This window comes from Sarcophilus harrisii, chromosome 3, assembly GCF_902635505.1.
Source record: "Sarcophilus harrisii chromosome 3, mSarHar1.11, whole genome shotgun sequence".
Classification (NCBI taxonomy): domain Eukaryota; kingdom Metazoa; phylum Chordata; class Mammalia; order Dasyuromorphia; family Dasyuridae; genus Sarcophilus; species Sarcophilus harrisii.
The window spans coordinates 234975577-235002308 of NC_045428.1; the positions used below are offsets into that span (position 1 = coordinate 234975577).

A 26732-nucleotide genomic window follows, 5' to 3' on the forward strand; every position below is an offset into this window, starting at 1 on the left:
TTCAATATCATTTTTCTAATTTGATGGGCATAAAATAGTCCTCAAAGTTGTTAATTTGTATTTCCCTAATTACTAGTGATCCAGAGAATTTTTTCATGATTTTTAATATTTTCCTCTGATAACAGCTTGTTCAGATTCTTTCATCATTTATCAATTGGAGAAATGTCTTTATTCTTATAAATTTGCAATAGTCCCTTATATACCTTAGAAATCAGAAACTTGTTCTTTTCCTCTCCCATTCAATTGTTTTAATGGCTTTATTGTTCCCATAATCACTTTGCCTTTTGTCTCTAATAAATTTAGTTAGTTTTCATTTATGAACAGTCAGGTTTTTTTTTATGTTTGAGAAAAAGCTTTTCAATATAATCAGGCTGAACCATTTTATATTTCATAATCCTCATCTCTTGTTTCCTACCAAGTTCTTCCCTTACCCATAGACCTCTCAGGTCCATATTCCCCTGTAATGGGCCAGAACTCTGGAGAAATAAATGTACTTGAAACAAGGATTCTTACGACAAGGTGTTAACTGAGTGGAATTGAGATAATTCTCTAGTGTACATGTACTTAGTATAGTTCTACAAGTTGACACCAATTCTACAAGATTGACACTTATGATAATGTACATAAGAGCTAACAGAGCTTGGAGGAAAGATAGACTAGGAGACAGAGAAGACAGAGGACTGGGGGCTAGAGCCTGGAAGACAAAGACCCTTGTGGTGGCTCTACTGCCATTCACAAATGTTATAACAGTTACTTTAAAAAGAAATACAGTTCATGAAGACAGCAAAATGAGTGAATCCAGTTCCTCAAATTTCTAATATATACCTTAAAATAAATATAAAAATAGGTATAGGAAAAAAATTTGAGATAAACCAAAAGGAAAAAAAAAAAAAAAGCTTCTCATATATTATAATAAATTACAAGTAGATATTAGACTTAGAAAATAAAAGGTCAGATATTTCATAGACTAGGAGAAATTTTAACCAAAGAATAAATAACAAAACATAAAACAAGGTTATTTAGATTAAATGAAATTGATAAGATTTTGCCACAAAAAAAAATCAACAATGCCTAGGATAAGGCTCTGTTGAAAAAAATTTTTTCATTAAATATCTTTAATATGGTATATATCAATCCAAGATACACATATGAAAGACCAAGAGCCATTTCCCAATGAATAAGTAGTCAGAGTTTTCTTGAATTTTCAAAAAAAATGGAAACTATTTTAATAATCACAAGAAAGATTTTTCCATTAATTTTAAAGGATGAAGGCAAATAATATTTTAACACAAGTTACTGTTGAATTGATTTTATTTGAGGAGAAAATGCAGCAACTCACAAGTTGAATCACAGAGAAACTTGAAATTTTTCTTTTAACTCAGTGTCTAGGTGACTCTCGTCCTGAGGATGGCTGAGGCAATCTAAATTTCAAGAGATCCAGGTTAAAATCTAAGAAAGTGTAACTGTTGTAGTTATGATGTTGAAGGTTCTTGTAGGTAGAATTATCAAATGCCTCAGCACTTTCTCTGTCTGTGGAGGAAAAATAAAGCTAGTGAGTTTAAGAATAGAGGAATCAAATACTTTTTGAATAAGTCAATTAAGGTATAAAGCAACTTAAAATATTAAAATTCTTCAAAAATCTAATTTAGTACAATGTAATTAAAAATTGCTAAATTGTTTTTTAAAATGCTTATTTTAAAAAAGTTGTTCAGAGCAAAATGAAATTAAACTTATATTTTAAAAAGTATGACTTTCAAATATCAAATTAGATTACTATAATTGGATTACATCATTACAATTAGCCTTATTAATAACCTCATATTTCTAATAATATATAGCTGTATGATTCATAAACTAGCCAAGCAAATGCATTGATACTTATTTAGCATAAAAATGCAGTTAAAAAAGTAGAATTTCTTTTTCAAAAAGTCAACAAAAGATGAACTATTTTTCTCTAGTCTCAATGAGTATAGAACGTTTAGACAAATTTCTTCAGTAATTTTCAATAAATATTTTTTATGAATATGCTTATATGAAAATGCTTTCAATAAATATTTTCTTGGTTATAATTAAAATGAACAGATAAGATAATAAGTTTTTTTTTTTTCATTCCCCAAATCACTAGTGTTAATAAAAACCACTGGATTTGCCTGTGTTCTTTGCTTTTCCAAATTTTCTTTTGAATGGTATGGAATAAAACTTTACTTCCTCATTCAAAAAAATACAGAAATACACAGTGAAATATCTGAATAATAATTTGACAAATATTATAAACAATAGTTCCCATTCCACCCCCATTCAAAGTTTCATCTGTTCATCTGACTCTTTTTATACTTGCAGTCTTCCCCATTAGAAAGTGAGCTTATTGAGAACAATAATTATAATATTTTTCTCTTTATGTCTCCAGGCACAGCACAGTGCATTATATGTAGTAATCACTTAATAAATGCTTTTTTCATTCCTTCATTCAAATAAACATTTAAATAGTTTCATAATTTCTTGCTAGTTGTAAATCCACTGGAAACTGAGAAATAATATGCTTTCCAGAAATTGAGCATGCTGCATAAAATAAAAATAAAAGTTATATGATCCATTATATTTTTATTTAAAATCTTTAATTTCTATTTCTTGAAGCCAAGAAACATATCTTTGTGAAATTAATTCCTGACTTTTATATAGAATTTAAAGGTTTACAAAATGCCTGCTATATATGTAGTCTCACATTTGATTCTCCTGAACATGGTGATATAGTTGTAAGCAGTATTATTCTCTCCATTTTAGAGAGGAAAGAGAGGTTCAGATTAAGTGAATTGTCTAGAACAGTGGTATTAAACTCAAATATAATCTATTCCCCAGAGAACCCCACATTAATTTAGAAAACCACAAATTAACATTCTTTATATTGTATTGTATTTTTATTTTATTAAATATTCCTAATTACATTTTAATCAGGTTCTACTTGAGGGATTTTTAGAGCCTTAGTGCCCCTTACTCTTCTGTTTGACACCCTTGGTTAAGAATGACACAGAAGATCTGAATTTAGATTCCTACCAATTTTCACTCTGATGTTCCACTTCTATTAGACCATATTGTCTCAACCCAGGCACCATAGTCTTTGTTCCTTTGCTTTCTACATCTAAGTTAAATTAAATATGACAAAGTTTGCTTTAAGATATTTAACACTAAATATATCCAGTGTCTTCACTGTTGCATAGTTAAATCTTCAAATAATTCTTGATTATAGCTGTATTATTTTGAAAGCAATTCAGAATTTAAAAAAACTTATTACTATAAAAATAAAAAGTCATTGTTATACATTTTCCCCTTTTAAATTATCATGTCTTCTTTAGATTTAACAGAGGGGGAGAAAAAAGTTCTTAGAAGAAACATATGTCCTCAAAAGTATTTTCTGTAAATAGCTTCCTTTTCCAACAATACTTTTGCTAAATGAAAAAACACACAATATAATTAATCTTATTTCCAAAGTTTCTAGTATTCCCATCCAATTCAGAGGATACTTGATTAAAAATATTGTGGAACTGTCCAAAGTATAAGATAATTGGCAAAAAGATGAATAGATCTGCTAACCAGAGAAATTCTCAGAAGCCATTTTTTGGTAACAGAATGCAATAAAACAAAAGATATGATTATTTATAAACTTAAAATAATCCTTTTGATTATGAAATCCCCTTAATGGCATAATAATGCTTTGAATCACAAATTAAAATTGTACCCGGTATGTTGACTTGATTTTTCAATTGCACTGCGCCCCCTTGAAAGGCTTCTACTTCTTCCTTTGTATCAGTATTTTCTGCAGACATATTTTCCTCTAAGATGTCTTCTTTGGTCTGAGGAAGAGATGCTTCCAAGTTTAGGATGGGTTCCTCCAAAATGTCTTTGTTCTTTAAATGATCTGTTGTAAAATCAATAGCTGTTGGCTTCTCTTCCCTGTTTTCTTCTTTTGTTATCAACAATTTTGTTCCCAGATCTGACTGGGTTGATGACCCGTCTTCCATTTGGTCAGATAACTTTCTATGAATTTCAATTACCTTTTGGGGTTTTTTAGTCATTTCATCCACCTTAAATAAAGAATTCTGCAAATGTGCTTCTTTTGTACTTTGCTCTCTAAAAGAATCTATTACTTCTGATTTGGGCATATTAGGCTCTTTATAGGCTTCTGATGGCTCAACAATGAATTTCATCTCTGATTTATGAGGTTTCTCCACATGTGAAGAGTCCATGTGTGCTTTCTGGAAGTGAGTCTTCTTGGTTAATTTCAAATTTCTTTGGGTCTTAGTCTCAAAAGCATCTTCTTGTGGAAGGTCTCCTTTAGTTCTGATGGCAATCTGAGGTTTCAAAACAATTTCAGAGATACTATCTTCTATGTCAGAATCTGAGTCAGATGAAGAGGATGCTAAATCAACTTCAGCTGGTTTCTGGATCTTTTGGCGATTTACTAAGTAAGTATCCTTTGCTCTGAGTGAAGCTGCAACTTTTTGTGGAAATTTTACTGCAGTCTTTACTGGCAAAAGTTTCCCACTTTCTTCATCATCTGTCTGTTGTTTGATGTCATTAGAGTTAATATTAACTATGATCTTGCCTTTATTCACAGCTGATGGATAAGAATTAGGTGATGATAATTTTTTAGGAAATTCAGCTCTTGGGACTGTTAATAGCTTGTCCCCTTCCTTTGGTGTCACTACATCTAGGAAATGGCATAAAAAGGAATATTAATCTTTTTTTTCCAATGTAATTTTTATATGAATATGGTTTTAAATAGTTTTAAAAGTGTAAAATAAACCATAGCCTAGAGGACTCAGATACATATAAATGCATGAAAGTCAGTTTAAAATTATTTACTCAGCTATCAAATAATATTTATACTAGGAGGATATTTTAAAATTAATTTTCAACCTAATGTTTATATTATATTCATTTGTGTATATCTAAAGGACTGCCCCCATAATAATAAACAAAAATTCAAAGGAAAGCAGTTCAACATAAAAAGCAGCAAAAAAATTAAAATCTATGAATATATATTACACAATAACAAATTTTACTGAAATACTTTTCTTTAACAGTAGAAAGAAAAATGGTTTAGTAAATTGTATACATAGCCATAGGAACAACAAACAACCATGAATGAGTTAGTTCCTACTCAACTAGCCAGATACTTTCTACCATTATAGTAAAATACTAGTAAATAGCATAAGATACAAAACACAGAGAGCAAATATTATTGGGTTAAAGAACAATTTTATAAAAACGAAACTCAGAAAAGTGTAACACAGCAACAAAAGAATTAAGCAGAGTCTCGGGGAAAAAAAAATGGTCTGACCACAAAGACTTAAGTTCCTAGAAAAATTGAAGCATGAGATAAAGAAATGAAATCAGAAATGAAAAAAAGTCAGGGAATAAAAGTGAAAGGAAAAAATAATTGACAACAGAAAATAAGAAATCTTAGACAATAAATTTACTCTCTAAAAAATGAAATGAAGCAAACAACTCAATGGCTCCAAGAGAATAAAAAGAAATAGTAGAATAAGGTTAAATGACTGGAAAAATTGAAGAAAATCTAAGACATCTAACATATATATATATATATATAAACCCGGAAAACAGGTCAAGGAGAGATAAAGAAATATCAAACTTAAAAGAAGTGACTGTGATGCCATATTTCAAGAAATTATGAACGAAAACTATCAATATCTATGAGAATCAGAAGTAAAAAAAAAAAAAAAAAAAAAAAGGAAAGAATTCATAAATCATCTCCTGCTCCCAAAATCCATAACTGAAAATGCCCAGGATTTTCATAGCCAAAATCAAGAACTTCTAAGTCATAGAAAAAAAAAAAAAAAAGACCAGTAGAGAGAGAAATTTTAAATACCAAGAAACTTGGGTACCAGAAAGTTAAGAAAATATTCCAAAAGAGATGATTCAAACCAGTTCCAATTGCTCTGTGATGAAGAGAGCCATCTACAACCAGAGAGAAGACGGTGGGAACTGAGTATGGTTCACAACATAGCATTTTCACTCTTTTTGTTGTTGTTTGCTTGCATTTTATTTTGCTTCTCTTTTTTTCTTGTGCGGCACGACAATAACATATATTTAACATATATTTCTACCATATTTAACATATATTGGACTACTTGCCATCTAGGGGAGGACAGGGAGGAAGGGGAGGGAAATTGGAACACAAGGTTTTGCAAGGGCTAATGTTGAAGAATTGTCCACGCATATATTTTGAAAAATAAAAAGCTTTAATAAAAATATTTTTTTAAAAAAATAAATAAAAGTTAAAAAGAAAACATTCCAAAAGGCAAAAACTATGTACATACATACATATATACATACATACATAAAGATTTACAACTACAAACAATTCAACCTGAAAAACTAAGTATAACTTTAAAGGTAGAAAAATGAATTTTTACTAGTATAGTGGACTTTTCCCATATTCCTATGAAAAGTCTAGAACAGACTAGAATCTTTTGAAATGCAACCACAAAAGAGAAACCTGGAAAGGTATAACCATTTGAGGAACTGGAAAGGATGAAGTGCTCACATTCTAATACAGAGAGAAGTAACAAGTATTTCTACAGAATACTAATTTCTTCAACTATCAAAAAGGAAGGTAAAACAAACAAAAAAAATAGAACTTCAGCATGAGTTTATTCATTTAGTTGGTTTTTAGATACATGTGTACATATATGTATATTTTTAAAATTTTTACAAAATATTTGTCAATTACACTTAAAATTCAGTTAAAAATGTTCTTCCACTCTTCCTTCACACCTTGAGAAAGCAAGCAATATATTGATTACACATGTGAAATTAAATGCAATATATTTCCAGATTAGCCAAGTTGCAAAAGAAAACACACACAAGAAAAACAATTTTTTTTTTTTAAATAGGCTTCAATGTGGATGTAAAAATTTTAGTTTTTGTCTCTTGAAGATGGACAGCATTTTTCTTCATGGAAAAAATTCCAATATTTTCTCCAGCACTTGTCATTTTCCTTTTTTGTAATTTTAATCACTTGGATAGTGTGAGATGATATGTCAGAGTTGTTTTAATTTGCATTTCTCTAATTAATAGTGATTTTAACCATTTTTTGTGTGTGACTATTGATAACTGTGATTTCTTCTGAAAACTATTATTCATAGGTCATTTATCAAGTGGGAAATGGTTCATATTTTTACAAATTTGGTTCACTTCCCTATGTTTTTGAAAAATGGAGCGTTTATCAGAGAAATTTGTTATGTTTTCCCTAGTTTCCTGTTTTTGTTCTAACTTGGACTGAATTAGTTTTGTTTGTAAAAAAATCTTTTTTAATTAAAGGTAATTAAAATTATTCATTTTGCTCCTCATGATCCTCTCTCTGTTTTTTGGACACAAACGTTTCCCTTAAAAAAATAAAGAGAGGATCATGAGGATCATATATATTCCAAGTTCTCTTGGTTGACTTATTTTTTAAAAATTATTTTAAGTTCCAAATTCTCTCCCTCTTGCCCCACCCAAAGAAGGCAAGCAATTTGACTTTGTTTATACATGAGATCATGTAAAACATTGCACAAGGAAACACATAATAAAACAATAAAAATAACAAATTAAAAGTACAGTTCAATTTGTATTCAGAGTTGTTCAATTATTTCTCTTAATTATGCTTGCATTAGTTTTGTTTGTGTAAAATATTTTTTTAATTTCATGGAATCCAAATTATCTCTTTTACTTCCTATAATCTCTTCCATCTCTTGTTTGGCTATAAATTCTTCCTTGACCTATAGATATGACAGATACATTTTCCCATGTTCCCCTAATTTACTTATTGATATCAGCTTTTATGTCATGTATCCAATTTGACCTTATCTTTGCATGTGTTGTGAATTGTTGATCTCAACCTATTTTCTTCCAATTTGCTTTCTACTTTACTTAGCAAATTTTGTCAAAAAGTTCTTGCCTCCAACATTGGATTTTTGTATTTATTCAATATTAAATTACTACAGTCATTTACTACCTTGTATTATATGCCTGATCTACCATTCCATTTCTTAGCCAGTTACAGATTGTTTTAATAATTACCAGTTTGTAATATAGTTTAAAATCAGGCATTCTAGACTGTTTTCTACCACATTGTTATTTTTCTTTCATTTATTCCATTGATCTTGACCTGTTCTTCCAGATGAATTTTATGATTACTTCTCTCACTTTATTAAATTGTACTTTAGTAGTTTAATTGGCAAGACAATGAAGAAGTAAATTAATATAGGCAAAATTGTTATTTTTAACACATTGGTTTAACTTACACATGAACATTAATAAATTTTTTCAATAATTTAATTGTCTTTATTTGCATGAAGGGTGTTTTGTAATTGTATTTATTTGGTCCTTATGTTTGTTATCAGGTAAATGACAAGTATTTTATATTGTTTGCAATTGTTTTAAATGGAATTTCTTTCAATCTCTTCCTACTGAATTTTGTTGGTAATATATAGAAATGTTGATGATTTTTTCTTCTTGTTCAGTCATTTTAGACTGCCTGATCTTATTTGGAGTTTTGTAGGCAAAGATACTTAAGTTATTTACTATTTCCTCCCCCAATCTTTGAACAGATGTAAAGTGAAGCAAACTGGGTTAAGTGACTTTCCTAGGGTTACACAGCTAATAAGTGTTGGGGGTTGGATTTGAACTCAGGAAGATATCATCTTGACTCTAAGTCCAACATTCTATCCACTGTGCCAGTGCTGATAATTTATGAAGATTTATTTTAAATCTTGTAAATGTTTTTGCTGAAGTTGTTAATTGTTTTAACTAGGTTTTTTAACTGACTCTCCAGAATTCTCTAATCACTATTATCACTGCAAAAACTAATAAATAGCTTTGGCTCATCAATGCCTATTTTCATTCCTTCATTTTTTCTCCCTTGTTTCATTGCTAAAGCTGGCATTTCTAATAATTAATAGTTAATAGTGATAATGGATTTACTTATTTCACCCCTGATCTTAGTTTATCCCTGTAACAGATAATGCTTGATCTGGCTTTTAGATATGCTTTCTACTGTTTTTAATAGGAATGGATACTGTAGTTTATCAAAAGCTTTTCCTGTATTTGCTGGTATAATTTTATGAATTTGTGTTTTTGTTATAGGTATGGCTAATTATATTGACAATTTTCCTAATAATGAACCAGACCTATACTCCTAGTATAAATTCCACCTGATCACATGTATGATCTTTGTGATATATTGCTGTATTCTCCTTGTTAGCATTTAATTTGTTTAGTTCTAAGAATAAGGGGAAGATATAAAAAATTGAATTAATGAATAAGAGAGAGGAGCAATATATTTTTTTCAAATAAATAGGTTGTATAAGAATAAGACACAAATATAGAGGAAGGAGTGGGAAGGCCAGGTTTTCATTATCTCATACCAAATCCAACAGACTCCTAAATATACTCTCACATAGAGGGTATGGATTAGAAATACAAGGAAAAAAAATATGGAAATAGAGAGTAGAAAACAGAAGGGGAATTTTCACAAGGTTTATTGTAAAATAATAATTAAAAAGTAGAAAAGAATGATTTAAAAAAAAACCTCTTAAGAGATTCTGGGATAGGTGAGCAAAGGAGTAGGAACAGATCATCTTCAATTTTAGAACAGTTTTTGACTCATCCCTCTTATTCATAACTAGGCCTACATCCTTATAGAAATTAAAGAATGGACAAAAGTATTTAAGTGTACAAAAACATGTATGCCATCTCTTTTTAGTGGCAAAGAACTGGAAACTAAGGGGGAATGGATGAACAAATTACATGAATATAACTGGAATAAGTTTGGTTTGTAAAAATGATTAAAGGGAGTTTTTAGAAACAGGGATGCAAAGTAAGGGAGCTAGGTAGTAGAGTGGATAGAGTATTAGGCCTGGTGTCAGAAAGACCTGAGTGCAGATTCAGCCTCAGACACTTATTAACTGTGGTTCCCTGGCCAAGTCATTTAATCTTGTTAACCTCAATTTCTGCATCTGTAAAATGAGTTAGAAAAGGAAATAGCACATCACTCCAATTTCTTTGCCAAGAAAATGCCAATAGAGATCACACATAGTTGAATGTGACTAAATAACTAAACAATACAACAAAGTGAAATGAACAAAATTAGGAGGCCAATTTATATAGTAACAATATTGTAAAGATAATTTTAAATGACTTAGTAACTCTAATCAATACAATAACCAAACACAATTCCAAAGGACACACAATAAAGCATCCTTTTCACCTCTATAGAGAAGTGATAGCCTTAAGAGTACAGAGAGAAGCTTGTTTTCTTCCATTTCTTCTTTTTTTTGTTTTTGTTTTAAAGGAGTAGGAGTAAGGGTTTTAAATAAGCCTAATGCACCTAATGCAGAAATTTGTTTTTCATTTCTTGTCTTCTCAATGAATGGAGAAGAGAGAGATTTTAAAATTCAAAATAAAATAACAAAATTTTTGTAAATAATAAAAAAGTAGCTAGACAACAAAAGACCTATAGGAATTGATAAGAGCGAGCAGAACCAGAGCAATATATGATACAAACTTATACAATAATTAACTAAATGTAAAAACAAAAAAAAAATTGAAAGGTTTAAGAACTTTGATCAATACAATTATCAAACATGATTCCAAAGAATCTGCAATGATGAACCATACTTAACCATCTGCTGATAAAGAATAGACTCAGGATACAAAATGAAACCTATGTATTTTAGAAATGTTAATGGGAATTTGTTTTGCTTAACTGCATATGTTACAGTGCCTTTTGTTTTTTAATAAAGGAAAAAGACCTGTTAACTGAAAAAATTTTCTTTTCCTCTACCCTTCCCCTTCTTTTTTTATAAAGGAATGGGAATAAGGGACAGAAAAAAGGAAACATAAGGATATAAGAAAGAAATATATATTTTATTATCATCTTAAATTAAATCAGAAAGGGAAGTCACACATAAAACAGTAGAGATTAACTGAATTACAAAGCAGAAGCCAAACAAGATGACTGACATCATTCTGGAATGAGAGGATAAAGAGAAAATCAAGAAGACAAGAGTGGCAGTTGTAATGAACTAAATTGATCAATGAAGGGAAGAACATACATACAGAGACATACAGGCACAATTGGGTACAGAAATATACACTTGAATGAAAAAGAAAACAAGAGGGAAAGGATATAAGAGAAAGGGGAGAGCAAAAGATAAAGTTGGGGGCAGATTAAAGGATGGTCAATCAGAAACAAAACTCTTTTTAAAAGAGAGAGAACAGAAAACTAAGGAAAGATAACAGGATGGAAGAAATACATATTTACTAATCATAACCATGTATGTGAATGGGATAAACTCATTCAAGAAAACAGAAGACAGCTTAATAGATTAGAATCTAATATTATACTGTTTACAAGAAAAGCATTTGGCACAGAAAGATACACACAGAGTTAAAATTACAGGACTGGAGCAGAATCTATTCTGAATTCTGAAATAAAAAAGGCAGGGGTACAGACAATCATGATCACAACAAAACCAGACTTAAAAGAGATACAGAAAAGAAAGATAAGCATTTTGCTAAAAAGATACCACAGACAAAATTGAATTAATATCATTATACCAACTAGAGATAAGTTCATTTAAAATGTTTTTTTTGAGTTCCAAATTCTCTTCCTGCCTCTTTTGTCCCATCTCACTGAGAAGGCAGACAATCTGACATATATTATAATTATGCAGTCATGCAAAACCTATTTCCATATCAGTCATGTTATAAAAGTAAACATGGATCCCCCTCCGCCCCCCCCAAAAAATTCCAAGAATTTAAAAAGTTTTTTAAAAAAGTATGCTTTGATCTGCATTCAATTCTCCATCAGCTCCTCTGGAGTTAGAAAGCATTTTTTATCATAGATCCATATTGTATTGCTGAGAATAGTTAAGCTATTCGTAGGTAATTATTATGCAATATTGCTGTTACTCTGTTACACAAGTATTCTCCTGATTATGCTAATTTCACTCTGCAAGAGTTCATGTAAATTTTTTCAGGTTTTTTTGAGTTACCCTCTCCTCATTTCTTATAGTACTAATACAAGAGTATTTGATCACAATCATATATCACAACTTGTTCAACCATTCCCCAATGGCTCAATTTCCAATTCTTCACCATCACAAAAAGACATGAAATAAATATTTGTGTACCTTAAGTCCTTTTTGTTTAAAAAAAGTTTTTTGGGGGGGATACACCACCTTTACTTTTTCTACTTTCTTGTAGGATAAGATAAATTTCTATACCCAAATAAGTATGTATTTTGTGCCCTCTTTGAGCCTGATGAAAGTTCAAGTACTCCCCCACACCAATTCCCATGTCTTTTATATAAGAAAATCTATACCTCTCCCTTTCCACTTCTCCCAGTGTAATCCTCTATCTCACCTTAATTTTATTTTATATGCCATTCCATTACATTCAATTCATTTATGTGTCTTCGGTCTTTATATATTCCTTCTAACGGTCCTAATAAGAAAGTTCTTAGGAGTTAAAAATTCAGTTTTCCATTAAAGGAATGTAAACAATATAACCTTATTGAATCCCTCCTGAGTTCTCTTTCCCATTTAGCTTTTTATGTTTCTCTAAGTATTGTTTAAATACCAAATGACTCTTTCCAACAATGAGATAGATGATTGATGCCAGTTCCAATGATCCTGTGATGAAGAGAGCCATCCAGAGAGAGGACTGTGGGAACTGAATATGGACCACAACATAACATTCTCACTCTTTTTGTAGTTCGCTTGTATTTTGTTTTCTTACTCACTTGTGCAGCAAGAGAATTGTATAAATGTTTATACATATTGTATTTAATATATATTTTAACATGTTTAACATATATTGAATTGCTTGCAATCTAGGAGAGGGAGTGGGGGATAGGAGGAGAAAATCTGAAACACAAGGCTATGTAAGGTTTCAATGATGTTATATTATCCGTGCATATGTTTTGAAAATAAAAAGATTTTTTAAAAAATAAAGAATGTTTGCAACTCCTCTATTTCATTGAATATTAATTTTCCTCTACAGGATTATATTCAGTTTTGCTGGGAAGATAAAACTTTTTTGTAATCCTAGCTCTTTGTCCTCCAGAATTTCATCTTCCAAGCCCTCTAATCCTTCAATGTAACAGTTGCTAAATCTTATATATTATCTTAACTATGGCTGGAGAGAAATACTGAATTTTGACTATAATATTCCTGGGAATCTTCATTTTGGGATCTCTTTGAGGAGTTAAATTATCTCTGGATCTATTTTCCAGGTCAGTTTTTTTCCCCCCAATGAGATATTTTACATTTTCTTCTACTTTTTTCAATGTTGTTTTATTGATGTCTCATGGAACAATTTACTTCCATTTGCCCCATTCTAATTTTTTGATTGTAAAGTTTTATACTTTAACAGATCAGTTTTTGTGTACATACCATATACCACTGAGAAAAGGTATATATTCCTTTCTATCCCCATCTAGTTTCCTCCAATGTCTATCATTTCTAATTTTTCTAAAATTCTACTTGCCTCCTTAACTTTGTTTATTTTTGTGGTTATATTTCTCTAGTTCTAAGAGATGGTGGCTGAGGTACCCAACTAATATAGTGTTTGCTGTCTATTTCTTTCTGTAACTCAACTTCTCCTCTGAGAAACTGCATGCTGTACCATTTGGTACATGTATTTAATACTGATATTATTTCATTGTCTATAGTACCTTTTAGGAAAATAGCTTATTTTTTATCTCTTTTAACTGTATCTATTTTTGCTTTTGCTTTGTCTGAGATGACTGCTAGCCCTGCTTTATTTTACTTCAGACAAAGCATAATAGATTTTGCTCCAACTTTTTATCTTTACTCTGTGTTATCTCTCTGCTTCAAATGTATTTCTTGTAAATATCATATTGTAAGATTCTGGCTTTTAATGCTCTCCACTTCTGTTTTCTGGAAGAGTTCATTCCATCCCTATTTCTAGTTATGATTACTGCTTATTTTCTTTCCTCCATCCTATTTTCCACCTATTTATACTTTTCTTTTACCCTGTCCCTCATTATTAGGATTTTGCTCTTACCACCATCACCTTCCTCAACTTGCCCTTCCTTCTATCAGGATTCCCTATTCTTTCTTTCCATCCCTACACAAGAAAATTTCTATACCCAAATGAGTGTGTATGCTACTCCCTCTTTGAACCAAATCAGATGAGAATAAAGTTCAAACAATATGTTCCCCTCCTTTCCCTTTACTGTTAATAGGCTTTTTGTGCCACTTCATGTGAAGTAATTTATCTTATTCCTGCCTCTCCCTTTTCTCTTCTCCCAGTATTATCCTTTTTTACCTTTCTAACTGTCCTAATAGAGATAGAGTTATCAAGAATTACTAGTCTTGAATCCAACCATTCTGGAGAGCAATTTGGAACTATGCTCAAAAAGTTATCAAACTCTGCATACCCTTTGATCCAGCAGTGTTTCTACTGGGCTTACATCCTAAAGAGATCTTAAAGGAGAGAAAGGGACCCACATGTGCAAAAATATTTGTGGCAGCCCTCTTTGTAGTGGCTAGAAACTGGAAACTGAATGGATACCCATACTGGAGAATGACTGAATAAATTATGGTATATGAATGTTATGGAATATTATTGTTCTGTAGGAAATAACCAACAGGATGATTTTAAAGAGGCCTGGAGAGACTTACTGATGCTAAGTGAAATGAGAAGAACCAGGGGATCATTATACATGGCAACAACAAGACTATACGATGATCAATTCTGATGGACATGGCTCTCTTCAACAATGAGTTGATTCAAACCAGTTCCAATTATCCAGAAATGAAGAGAGCCATCTACACCCAGAGAGAGGACTGAGTGTGGACAACAACATAGCATTTTCACTTTTACTGTTATTGTTTGCTTGCATTTTTGTTTTCTTTCTCAGGGTTGTTTTTTTTCTTTCTAGACCCAATTTTTCTTGTGCATCAAAATAACTGCATAAATATGTATACATATATTGGATTTAACATATAATTTAACATATTTAACATGTATTGGACTATTAGCCGTCTGGGGAGGGGGTAGGGGGAAGGAGGGGAAATTTTGGAACAGAATGTTTTGCAAGGGTCAATGTTGAAAAAACTACTCATGCATATGTTTTGTGAATAAAAAGATATTTTTTAAAAAGTTATCAAACTGTACATATGCATATCCTTTGAGCCAGCAGTGTTTCTACTGGGCTTATATCCCAATGAGATCTTAAAGGAGGGAAAGGGACCCACGTGTGCAAAAATGTTTGTGGTAGCTCTTTTTGTAGTGGCAAGAAACTGGAACCTAAATAGATGCTCATCAGTTAGAGAATGGCTGAATAAGTTTTAGTATATGAATGTTATGGAATATTATTCTTCTACTTTTCCCCCCAATGAGGTTATTTCACATTTTCTTCTATTTTTTTATTTTGATTTTTGACTTGATTTTTGATGTCTGATAGAAACATTAATTTCCATTTCCTTAATTCTAATTTTTAAGGTATCATCTTAGTTAGTTATTAAGCTTCTTCTGTACCCCTTTTTCCATTTGACCAATTCTATTTTTAAATGAGTTGTTTTCCAAGATTATGTGATGATCAATAACTATGGACATGACTATTTTCAATACTGAGATGACTCAGGCCAGTTATAATGATCTTGTGATGAAGAGAACCATTTATACCCAGAGAGGGGACTGTATGGATCACAACATAGCATTTTCACTCTTTTTGTTGTTTGCTTGTATTTTTTTTTAATTTTATATTTTCTTTCTCTTTTTTCTTTTAGATTTGATATTTTCTTGTGCAGCAAGATAATTTTATAAATGTATATATAAATATATATATTGGATTTAAAATTTACCATGTTTAACATATGTTGGATTACCTGCCATCTAGGGGAGAGGGTGGGGGAATGGGGGAAAATTGGTACACAAGGTTTTGCAAGGGTCAATGCTGAAAAATTACCCATGCATGTTTTGAAAATAAAAAGCTTTAATAAAAAAAATAATAAAGGAATGTTTTCATAAATGGATTCCCTCCCACCCCTATTTGAACCTTATTTTTTTTTAAAGGAGTTGTCTTCTTCAGTCAACTTTTGTGTTTTCTTTCCCAAGCTGTTGATTCTTTTTTTCATAATTTTCCTGTACAACTCATTTCTTTCCAATTTTTTTTTTCTATTTCTCTTATGTGGTGGTTTTTTTTTTTTTTTTTTTTAATCTTTTTTGAGCTTTGTCAAAAGGACTTTTTGGACTTGAGATCAATTTATATTACCCTTTGAAGCTTCACATGTAAGTATTTTGACACTGTAGTCCTCTTCAGAGTTTGTGTTTTGATCTTCTCTGTCGCTTATAGTAGCTTTCTTTGGTCTCTTTTTGTTTTTTAAAAGGTTGAGCTGTGCTCTTGGCACAAAGGTCACTGTCCCAGGCTTCTGATGCTGGAGTTCGGGGGTCTGGTTATTGTCTTTCTGTACCTCAGGTGCACACAGACTTGTCCACTGTGGTGGGGTGGCGTAGCCTTGTTGTACCGGTTGTGTCTAGGGTTTTGGAGATGGCAATTTGCCTTCTCTGATGGGGCTTGGGGCCTCACAGTTGGCTAAGCCAGAATAAAGGGGCTTCGGTTGTTGATTATGCTGTAGCTAAAAGCCTTCCCTTTAACCCAAGTAAGACAGCTATTTCCTGAAGTCATTCTAAGTTATCTTAAGCAAGAAAATTGTTTTACTCTTTTTTGTGGGTTCTGTCAGTCCAGAATCTATTTAGAGGCCTGATTTAACATTGTTTCCTAGGGAAATTGGGAAAAGCTTAGGCAAGTTCCTGGATTCTCTCTTGACTCCATTTCTCCTTACATTATAATTTTTAAAAGCTTATTTTTTTCATTGAGCTTTTTTCCTTCCTTTTCTATTTGGTCAATTCTAATTTTTAAAGAGTTTTTTCTTCAATGAATTTCTGTACTTTTCCCATTTGGCCAATTCTTCCTTTCAAGTTCTTTGGTGAATTTTTGTAAATCCTTTTCTTTTTGTCAATTCTCCTTAAGTTCACTTCAGTGGATTTTTGTGCCTTTCTTAGCGTTTTGCCTATTTTTAAAAAAGGTGTTATTTTCTTCAATTTTTTTTGTACTTCCTTTAACAAGTTATTGATTATTTTCTTCAATTTTCTTGCTTTTCTTTTCTTAATTTTTCCTCTATCTCTCTTACTTAATTCCTAAATTCATTTTTTTCAGCTCTTCTAGCAATATTTTGGTCATGAGACCAACTCATATTTTTCTAGATGGCTTTGAATGTAGCAACTTTGACTTTTCTGCTTCTGAGTTTATCTTCTCTATCACTATAGTAACTTTCAATTGTCAGATTCATTTTTGTTGTACCCTCATTTTTCTAGTCTATTTCTTGAGTAAAACTGAATTCTGCTCCCTGGGTAGATAAGGAACTGCCTCAACTGTCACATGTATTTTTTTTTCTCCTATTCTCAGAGATAGTTCTGAGGATCTGTAAGTGTTCAGTTCTTCCAAGGTAGTGTGATCTAAGGAGAGATGTGATCACTGATCTTCTGGCCTGAGCTTTGGTCTGTAAGTGATCAAAAGCATTCTTTTCTACCCTGAAACTGTAACCAGGATCCCCATTTCCTTGCTTGCCACAAGTTCAAGTATGCTAGTGCTCCTTCTTTTCCTGGTACTATGACCCAATTCTGTGACCCAGAACTGAGTAGGGACAATGCAATAGTCCTGTACTCAATACAAGCGAAGATGTTCCTATAATATTGTTCTCACCAGTTGTCCCATCCCCTGATTATCTATGGACTGAGTTCTGGAAGCCATAGCTATCACCGCTGATAAAGGCACCCACGTCTGCTGCTGGTTTGTAGCCTGCATTGGACTGACCTGCTTTGAAATGGGCTCTACTCTTATCCCAATATAATAAACCTTTTTTGTTGACCTTTCACATTGTCTTGGCCTGAAAAATTGTTGTTTCACCCCTTGGGTTCTGCTATTTCAGATTTCATTTGGAGACATTATTTAAAATTTGGAGAGGAATTTAGGAGAGCTCAGGTGAATCCCTGCCTTTTCTCCACAATCTTGTCCTCTTATGCAAAAATTTTAAATATTAGTAAGGAGACTAGAGCAACACATCACAAATATTATCCATTATGTTTCACCGGGATTTATATCAGGAATGCAAAACTACTACAATGCTAGGAAAATTATAAACATAATTGGCAAAATAAAATAAAACCAACAAAAAACAAATGATTACATGAATAAATGTAGAAATAGCTTTTGATTATACAGAATACTAATTACTGTTCAAAACACTAGAAAAGCACAGAAGCTTTCCTTAATATGATTAGTATTATCTATCTAATTGCAAGTACTATAATACTCTGCAATGAGAAGAATAAACTAGATCAGAAGTTTTCCAATAAGATCAGAAGTAAAGCAAGGAAGTCTGTTATTAACACATTACTTGCCAATGTAGTGCTAGAAATGCTAGTTATCACAGTAACATTAAAAAAAAAAAAGAAATTTAGGAAATAAGCATAATGACAGGAAATGGAATGGTCAGTTTTTATAGATGACAAAATGGTTCATGTAGAGAACTCTGAAGTCAACTAAAACATTCACTAAAACAAAATAACTTCAGTAAAGTTATGGAATATAAAATAAACCTACACAAACAATAAGCACTGCTATATACAACCAACAAAATCCAGTAGGCAGGAAGAGAGATATTATATTTAAATTAACTACAGACAATAAAAAACTCAAAAAATCTGCCTTCAAACACACAATATTTATAAACACAATTATAAAACATTATTCACCTGGAAAAAAAAATTGAAGAAATAGTAATTTCATGGATAGGCCAAGCCAGTATAACAAAATGATAATACCTAAATTCATTTACTTATTCAGTCATACCAGTATCAAACCATGAAAACCTTCTTTTATAGAATTGGAAAAAAAAACAATAACAAATTCATGTGGAAGAACAAAATGTCAAGATTATTAAGGAAATTAGTGATTAAAAGAAAAACCTAAGAAGCAAAGGGGCCTAGCAGTATCAGATTTCAAAGTATACAAAAAAAAAAAAAATGTAATAACCAAAAACAAATTAGTACTGGGTAAAAAACAGAGAGGCTAATAAATGGAATGAATTAAGCACATAATACTTGCCTGCTGGATCCATACAAATAGATCAAAGAAAGAGAGAAAAGCTCCATATTACAAAATATATGTTTTTATCTATCTATCTATGTATTCTATCTATATCTATAGCAGTTATTTTTGTAGTAGCAAAGAATTGGAAATTGAAGAGATGCCTATCAAATGGAGAATGGTAGAGCAAGTTAAAGTATATAATAGTGATAGAATACTGCTGTGCTATGTAAGAAATGACAAGCAGGATGGTGTCAGAAAAAAAACATAGGATGCTATTATCAACTGATGCAAAGTAAAATGAGCAAGGAGTAGGAGAACATGAACACAATAATATCAATATTATAGAATGATCAACTGTGAAAGGCTTAACTGAACTCTGAGCAAGATTATGACCTAAGAGAATTACGGGCTGAAAAATGTTAGCCACCTCCAAAGAGGTGAAAATGTTTTACATGATTTCCCATATATAATTGATATCACATTGCTGGCCTTCTCAATGTGGGGAAAAGGAAAAGGTTGGAGGGAAGAAGAGCATTTGAAAGTCAAAATAGTTTAAATAAAAAAAAATTAAAATACATAAATGATTTAAAAATATTTATAGTAATCTTTTTTTGTATTAGCAAAGAAATAGAACCTGAAAGTGTGCTTATCAATTGCAAAATGGTTAGGGTGTGTAAGTAGAATGTAATATAATATAGAATGTATATAATATATTATATATATATATATATATATATATACACACACACACATATCTTATAAACCATTCTACATATATATGCACACATATGTATGTGTGTATTTATGTATAAATGTATATATGTATTATTTACTTATTATTTTTTAAATATAGTTTTTAAAGAAAATGATAAAGGGGATGGTTTCAGAGAAACCTGGAAAAACCTATATGAAACTAATTCAATGTGAAAGGAACAGAATTAGCCTTGTAAACCACCTAGAATCTACTTCAGACCATAAGTAATATCAGTATGTAGACCAATGAAAAGTAAATTGCCTAGTGTGAGAAGCTAAGGAATTTATACTCTAGTCAGAATTCAAAGCATCAAAAGGGAAGAAGTCAAAATGTAAGTGACAGGATGAATAAAGGAGAAAATGACTAAAACCACCAAAGATTTTGAGGAAAAAAAATTTAATTAAGAACCTAAAGAACAACCATTCCTGAACAGATAAATGGTCAAAGGACAGCTAGGTGCTAGTTGGCTTAATGGATAGAGCACCAGCCAGGCCTACACTCAGAAGATTTATCTTTCTGAGTTCAATTTCAGCCTCAGACATTTACTAGCTTGTTTAACCCTGAACAAGTCACTTAACCATGCTTGCCTCAATTTCCTCATCTGTAAATTGAGCTGGAGAAGAAAATGGCAAATCATTCAAATATTTTTGCCTAGAAAACCCCATAAGATCACAAACAGTTGGACACAAATGAAAAACAACAGAACAAAGCAAACAAAGTCTATGAACAAATACTTGTAAAAAAATTACACATTATTAATAGACAAGAAAAATACTTCCAATCAAGGAATAAAATAAATGCAAATTTTTTTAAAACCTGAGTGACTGTCACTTTATACCCCCAAAAATTGGCGAAAATTAACAAGGGATGGGAATAGTTAATGTTGGAGGGATGTGAATATATAGGACACACTAGTGCACTGTTGATGGAGTTGTGATTCAGTACAATCATTTCAGAAAAGACTAAGAACCTTTGTAATTACATTGAATAAAATGTCCAAACTCACTAATACAGAGACTATCCTACTAACGGTCACTGATAAGAATAAAATCCCTATAAATACCAAAATATTTCTCACAGTACTTTTCATGGTAGCAAAGAACTGGAAACAAAGTAGATGCCCATCAATTGGGGAATGAGTAAACAAAGTGTGATATTGAATGTAATGGAATATTACTATAATGTAAGAAACAAAGAATAAGAAATATAGAGAAGGATGAGAAAGATTTATATGAACTGATACACAGTGAAGATTAAGCAGTACCAAGAAAATAATGTACACAATGACTATAATAATGTAAATGAACCAAACAACAATCACAGTGGAATTAAAATAAATGTTGCAATGTTATAAAGAATACGTATGCCCCAAATGAAAAGACATTTCTCCGTTGCTGATGTAAGAAATCCATGGGTGTGGTATACTGCATAATTTTCAGATTTTTTTCAAAGTAATAACTAAAATAGCCAAATCGTTTTCTTATTGTCTTTCTTTAAAAAATACAGCTATAAAAGATCTCTAGGAGAGCATAAAGTTGAAGGGATATGGGGAAAACTTAAGTGATATTTAAAAAGATATCATCAATAAATTTAAAAAGTTTTACAAGACAAATTAACACAGATGGTATTAAAATAAGGAAAAATAACATGAAAAGGATTACAAACTTTTAATAATAAATATTACAAAGCAAAAAAAAAACTGAATCACTATCCAAGATTTTCTAGAATTATTCAAAAAAGAAAATCAAAATTTTCCATAATGGTTCAACAAAAAACAGCTTCTTTTCAAAAGAGAGTGATAAAAGAAGGTAGTAATGTCACAATTAGATTAGAAAAATGTATAGGACAAGTACTAAGTATCCCCAAAGAAAAAAAAAAAGGTAGAGAACAGAGCTGGAATACAAATGTGGCATAATGAAAAAGTAATCCTGAAGAAGAGAAGTAAAAGACAAATAATGTTTGAATGACAGTCAAGATAACTTCCTGAACAGAGGCACTCACTCCAATAAACCCCTGAAATGTACAATTCCAATATTCTCAGAATGGAATGTCATCCACTTCCAGAGAGACTTAATGTGGATTGAAGCACACTATTTCCAGCTTTTTGTTTGTTTGCTTTTTCTTTCTCATGGTTTTTTCTCTTTTAGTCTGATTTTTCTTGCATGATGTGACAACTTTGAAAATAATCTAGAAGGATTATACATGTTTAAACTAAATTGGACTGCATACTGTTTTGGGTAGGGGGAAGGGAGGGAGGAAGAGAAAAAATTTAGAACACAAAATCTTATAGAAATAAATATCAAAAACTATCTTTACATGTGTTTTGAAAAATAAAATATTGAGAGTGTGTGTGTGTGTGTGTGTGTGTGTGTGTGTGTGTGTAAACCCTCATCTCTCATCTCTTCAAGCCAGGAAATCCAGTTGTTCTCCCTACCTCAAGTCCCTATCCACTCCAATCCCTTCTCCACTCAATCACCAAAGAGATTCTCTAAAAGAGTAAGTCTGACAAGAACACTAACCCTGTCTAATTCTTAGTAAACTTCCATTGATTCCATTATACCTCTAAGATCAAATATAAAACAGTCATTTGAAGACCCCCATAACCCGATATCTTTACTAATTTTCCATAGTTTTCTTGGAATTGACTTCCCCCTCCATATTCTTTATAGCTGCTAGATGCTCCTCATAAACAATACTCTATATCCCAACCCCATGCCTTTTTCATTTTTATGTATTTTTTTTCCATTTTAACAGCTTTTTATTTTACCAAATACATGTAAAGATAGTTTTCAACATTTACTTTTGCAAAACTTTGTGTTCAACTTTTTCTTCCATTCTCCCCCCTCCTCACTTCCTCCCACATGACAGCAAGCAATCCAATATAGGTTAAAGGTGTATAATTCTTCTAAACATATTTTTGTATTTGTCATGCTGTGCAAGAAAAATTAGATCAAAAAATGAAAAAAAAAATCCATAACGAAAAAACCAAGCACAGACAGCTCTTTCAACACAAGTCCATTAGAATTACCTTGAATCACACCTCATTGTTTAAAAGAGCCATGTCCATCATAGTTGATCATCACATAATCTTGTTGCTGTGTACAATGTTCTCTTGGTTCTACTCACTGCACCTTGTATTAATTACTTCATGTAAATCTTTCCAGGTGTTTCTGAAATCAGCCTGCTCATCATTTCTTACAGAACAAAAATATTCCATTACTTTCATATACTATAATTTATTCAGACACTCTCCTATTGATGAGCATCCACTCAATTTTCAGTTCCTTGACAATACAAAGTGGGCTATTACAAACATTTTTGCACATGAGGATCTTTTTCCCTTTTTTTTTAATGATCTCTTTGGAATACAGACTTATTTGATAGCTCTTTAGGCATAGTTCCAAAACTGTTCTCCAAAACAGTTGGATCAATTCCCAAACTCCACCAGCAATACATTAATTTCCCACATCCCCTCCAGCATTTATCATTATCTTTTCCTGTCATCTTAACCAATTTGAGAGGTGTGAAGTGGTACCTCATCAGCAGTTTAGCAAAAAGGAAAAAAAAATCTTGACAGAATATCTCTGATAAGGAAAGGTCTGGTATCCAAGATACATAAAGAAATTTTTAATTTGCTTTACTGAATCTATGAAAATGTTTTCTCTCCCTCCTATTACAAATGCATAAGATAAATCATGTTAAATTCTTGAATTAACCATCTGAAAAATGTCAAAAAGGTAAAGAATTATCACAGATGTATAAAAATAAGAGTCATTCCTCAATAGGTAACATTCAAAGGATATGAACAAATATTCCTCAAATGAAGAAATGAAAGCTACCAATGACTACATGAAAAAATGCTCCAAGTTATTAATATTTAGTGTAGGAAAAATTAAAATCAAAACTACTCCAAAAGCCCTTCTTCATATCTTCTCTGATTGGTAAAGAAAATTTAAAAAATGAAAATAAACTTCATAGTTATAGAAGAGAGGTATATTGTAGTCAGATACACTAGAACTGCTGATAGAACAGTGAAACTGTTTTAACTATCCTGATAAGCAATATGGAACTATACTCAAAATATCACCTAATTATATATACCTACAGACTCAATGATATAGATCAAGGTCACAAGAATATGTATGATTATGTGTGTGTCCATATTTTGTAGAACAATTTTCATTCTAGTAAAGAATTCAAACAAAAAAGGTATCCAACAAACAGGGAAAGGCTAAAAAAACTATTAGATGAATGTAATGGAATTTTACTGACTTTAACCTAAGCATAATACAGAAAATGAAGATTTCTAATTTTAACATTATCTTTAAAATGATGAAATATGAAGTATACAAAGAAATAGAGACTTATGAATGATGCAGAGCAAAATTTATAGAACCATAAAAAACATAAAAAAACTTAAAAGATCAGAAAATTACCAAATGGTGCCCAATAATAACTTCAAATGACTGAGGAAAAAACACCTTCCACCCAAAGAGAAAGGTGTAAAAGTAGCAGAACACATAACTAGCTATGCATTTTCAAATATGACCTATGTTGTTGATTTGTTTTGTACATTTATTACAAGGAAAGAAAGGAAAAAGGTGTTTATGGGTAGTTATTAAACATGAAAGTCACTGAAAAAAAGAAGGGAAGAAAGCATAGAAGGTTACATGGAAAGGTAAATTACAATTACAATTACAAGTACAGAAGGAACCAAGAAGGAGATAATAAAATGAGACTCATCAGAACAATGAATCTCAAGTGTATCTTTTCCTTACACTATAAGAACACCCAGAGAATAGTATATATGTTAAAGAGAAGTGGCTAAAAATGAAAAAAAAAAAAAAATGATGCATAAGGTTTGAAGGCTACAAATATTTCAAGATTAGAAGAAAAAGAGCAGGGTAATAAGAGGCCTAGTTCAGTAATAGAGGATTCCATTAGAAATGAAAGCATAAAACATACTATGTTGTAATATACAATAATAGTACACTTAGAATACAAAGAAATGATTCAGAACAGTTCTAAAAGATGAATGACAGATCAATAGACTGCTGACTTACAAGGTCCTAAATTTCAGTTACAGTTACAGTTTATGTCTGACTTTAACCTGGGCAATATACAATAATTTAATGCTATTTTAAATGACTATTTTATGCACAGGCTTATTTATAATTTGCAGAATTTTCTTTTTGTTACCATAAAAATCTTACATTCTGGTGGTGGTTTGGTTTTAGCCTTCTTTTGTTTTTCCTTTTCACTGTCTCCTGATTTTGCAGAGAGAAAAACTGTTGAAGCAAATTCTCGAAGCCCCCATGCTTTTAGTTCTGTGGTCTGAAAATATAATTAAAGGTATTTCTTATTACCATTTCAGCCAATTAATTTCATTTATTCTGGCTATTATTGCTGTTTTGTACTGAGGATAAGAAAGAAATTGTATAATATATCGTTTTACTGGTAAAAATCTAAGGCTTATCTGCAAAATATCATTTATTTTTGCTTTCAACTTGAGTGAATTAAAAAATCAAATGCTTTACAAAGAGAAAATGTTTTTTTAAAAAAACTCCCACATCTTGTTCTGTAAAAATTTATAAGCTCTAAATCAAATTGCGTGATTCGACATCTCAGATTTTATTACTTTCCCTAATTAACAAACTATTTTATGCTAATGTTTAGGAACCCAGATTTTACTGACCCCAAATTCACATTCTATTGTAGGCTCTTTTGGGAAAACAATCTACTTTCTCTCTGGCTTATGTAAAACAAGGTGTGTTGTTGCCAAAAACCGATTGGTATTAATTAGGGTAAACTGATTTAACCAAACCTGACTTCAGTTTCTCCCTTCAATAAATTGGAGATAAAAGACATTTTAATCAGTTAAATCATAAGCTAATTGGGCTGACAAAGACGTCTACAAGTCACACAATGTTTCTGTAATTAAAGAAGAGGGTGTCAAATAGCACAGGAAATTTCTGTTCTCGCCCCGGCTAAGTGGAACGCGTTCTCTTTTTAATGAACCAAAATATCACGTCAAAATCAAACTTGCGTAGTTACGCAAGACAGGAGTCACGTGACATCACATCCGGCCGAGAGTGACCTTCGCTCCCCCGCAGCACATGCGCACAGGAACAGCGTCCCTCTCTACTCTCTCCCTTCCCCCTCCTCCTCCAGCCCGACGCACCCCGTCGGAGAAGACCCGGGTCTCTTATCCCAGCGCAGAGATCCCCTGCTGGGCTCCCCACCTTGGAGGCTCCCACAGATTCCCACTACTTACAAAAGCCTTTCCCAGCCTTACCTTCCACACTGCCCCGCGGCCCTGTCTCAGGACAGAAGAAAAGGCCATGGCAGCAGAGTTGGGGGCACCGACCTTAATCCGTCTAAAGGACGTTGACTGGATGCTCTTACAGAGTTAGCTCGAGCTCGGGTCCCTTCGCCTGGGTTTGAGCGCGACTGGCCAATCTCAAAGTGGAGGGCGGGGCCAGAGCCTGCCTGCCTCTGGGGTGGGGGAGGGCGTCTCAACTCAGGGCGCTTGTGACGTGCAGCCCCGTTCCCTCCCCCGCATCCGAGTCACACGACTGACCCCGCCCCTGTGAAAGCGAGCAGGTCACCTTGACAGCAAGATGTCTGTTTTGTTTGGGCCGAGGACCAAAGTGGGAGATAAAAAATGTGAAATCGATAAATCTTTGGTTTAAAAATCCCTTCCCCCACAAAAAAAAAAAATCAAACCGAAGGCAAAGTTAATACTTTAAGATGCATTTCTGCTCCATGCAGTGGCTGGAAGTCAGTTCC

The 26732-nt window shown here is 31.9% G+C and overlaps 1 protein-coding gene across 1 annotated transcript; it reads right to left on the reverse strand.

The window, feature by feature from the left end:
- Window positions 1-1293: 1293 nt before the first annotated feature.
- Window positions 1294-26454, reverse strand: LOC100919666. The gene is made up of 4 exons (XM_012544384.3): window positions 26239-26454; window positions 25157-25277; window positions 3734-4705; window positions 1294-1530 (listed from the first exon to the last, which is right to left on the reverse strand). Exons 1-4 carry the CDS (start codon window positions 26284-26286, stop codon window positions 1379-1381), a joined length of 1293 nt encoding a protein of 430 aa, XP_012399838.1. The 5' UTR covers window positions 26287-26454; the 3' UTR covers window positions 1294-1378.
- Between the last annotated feature and the right edge of the window lie 278 nt (window positions 26455-26732).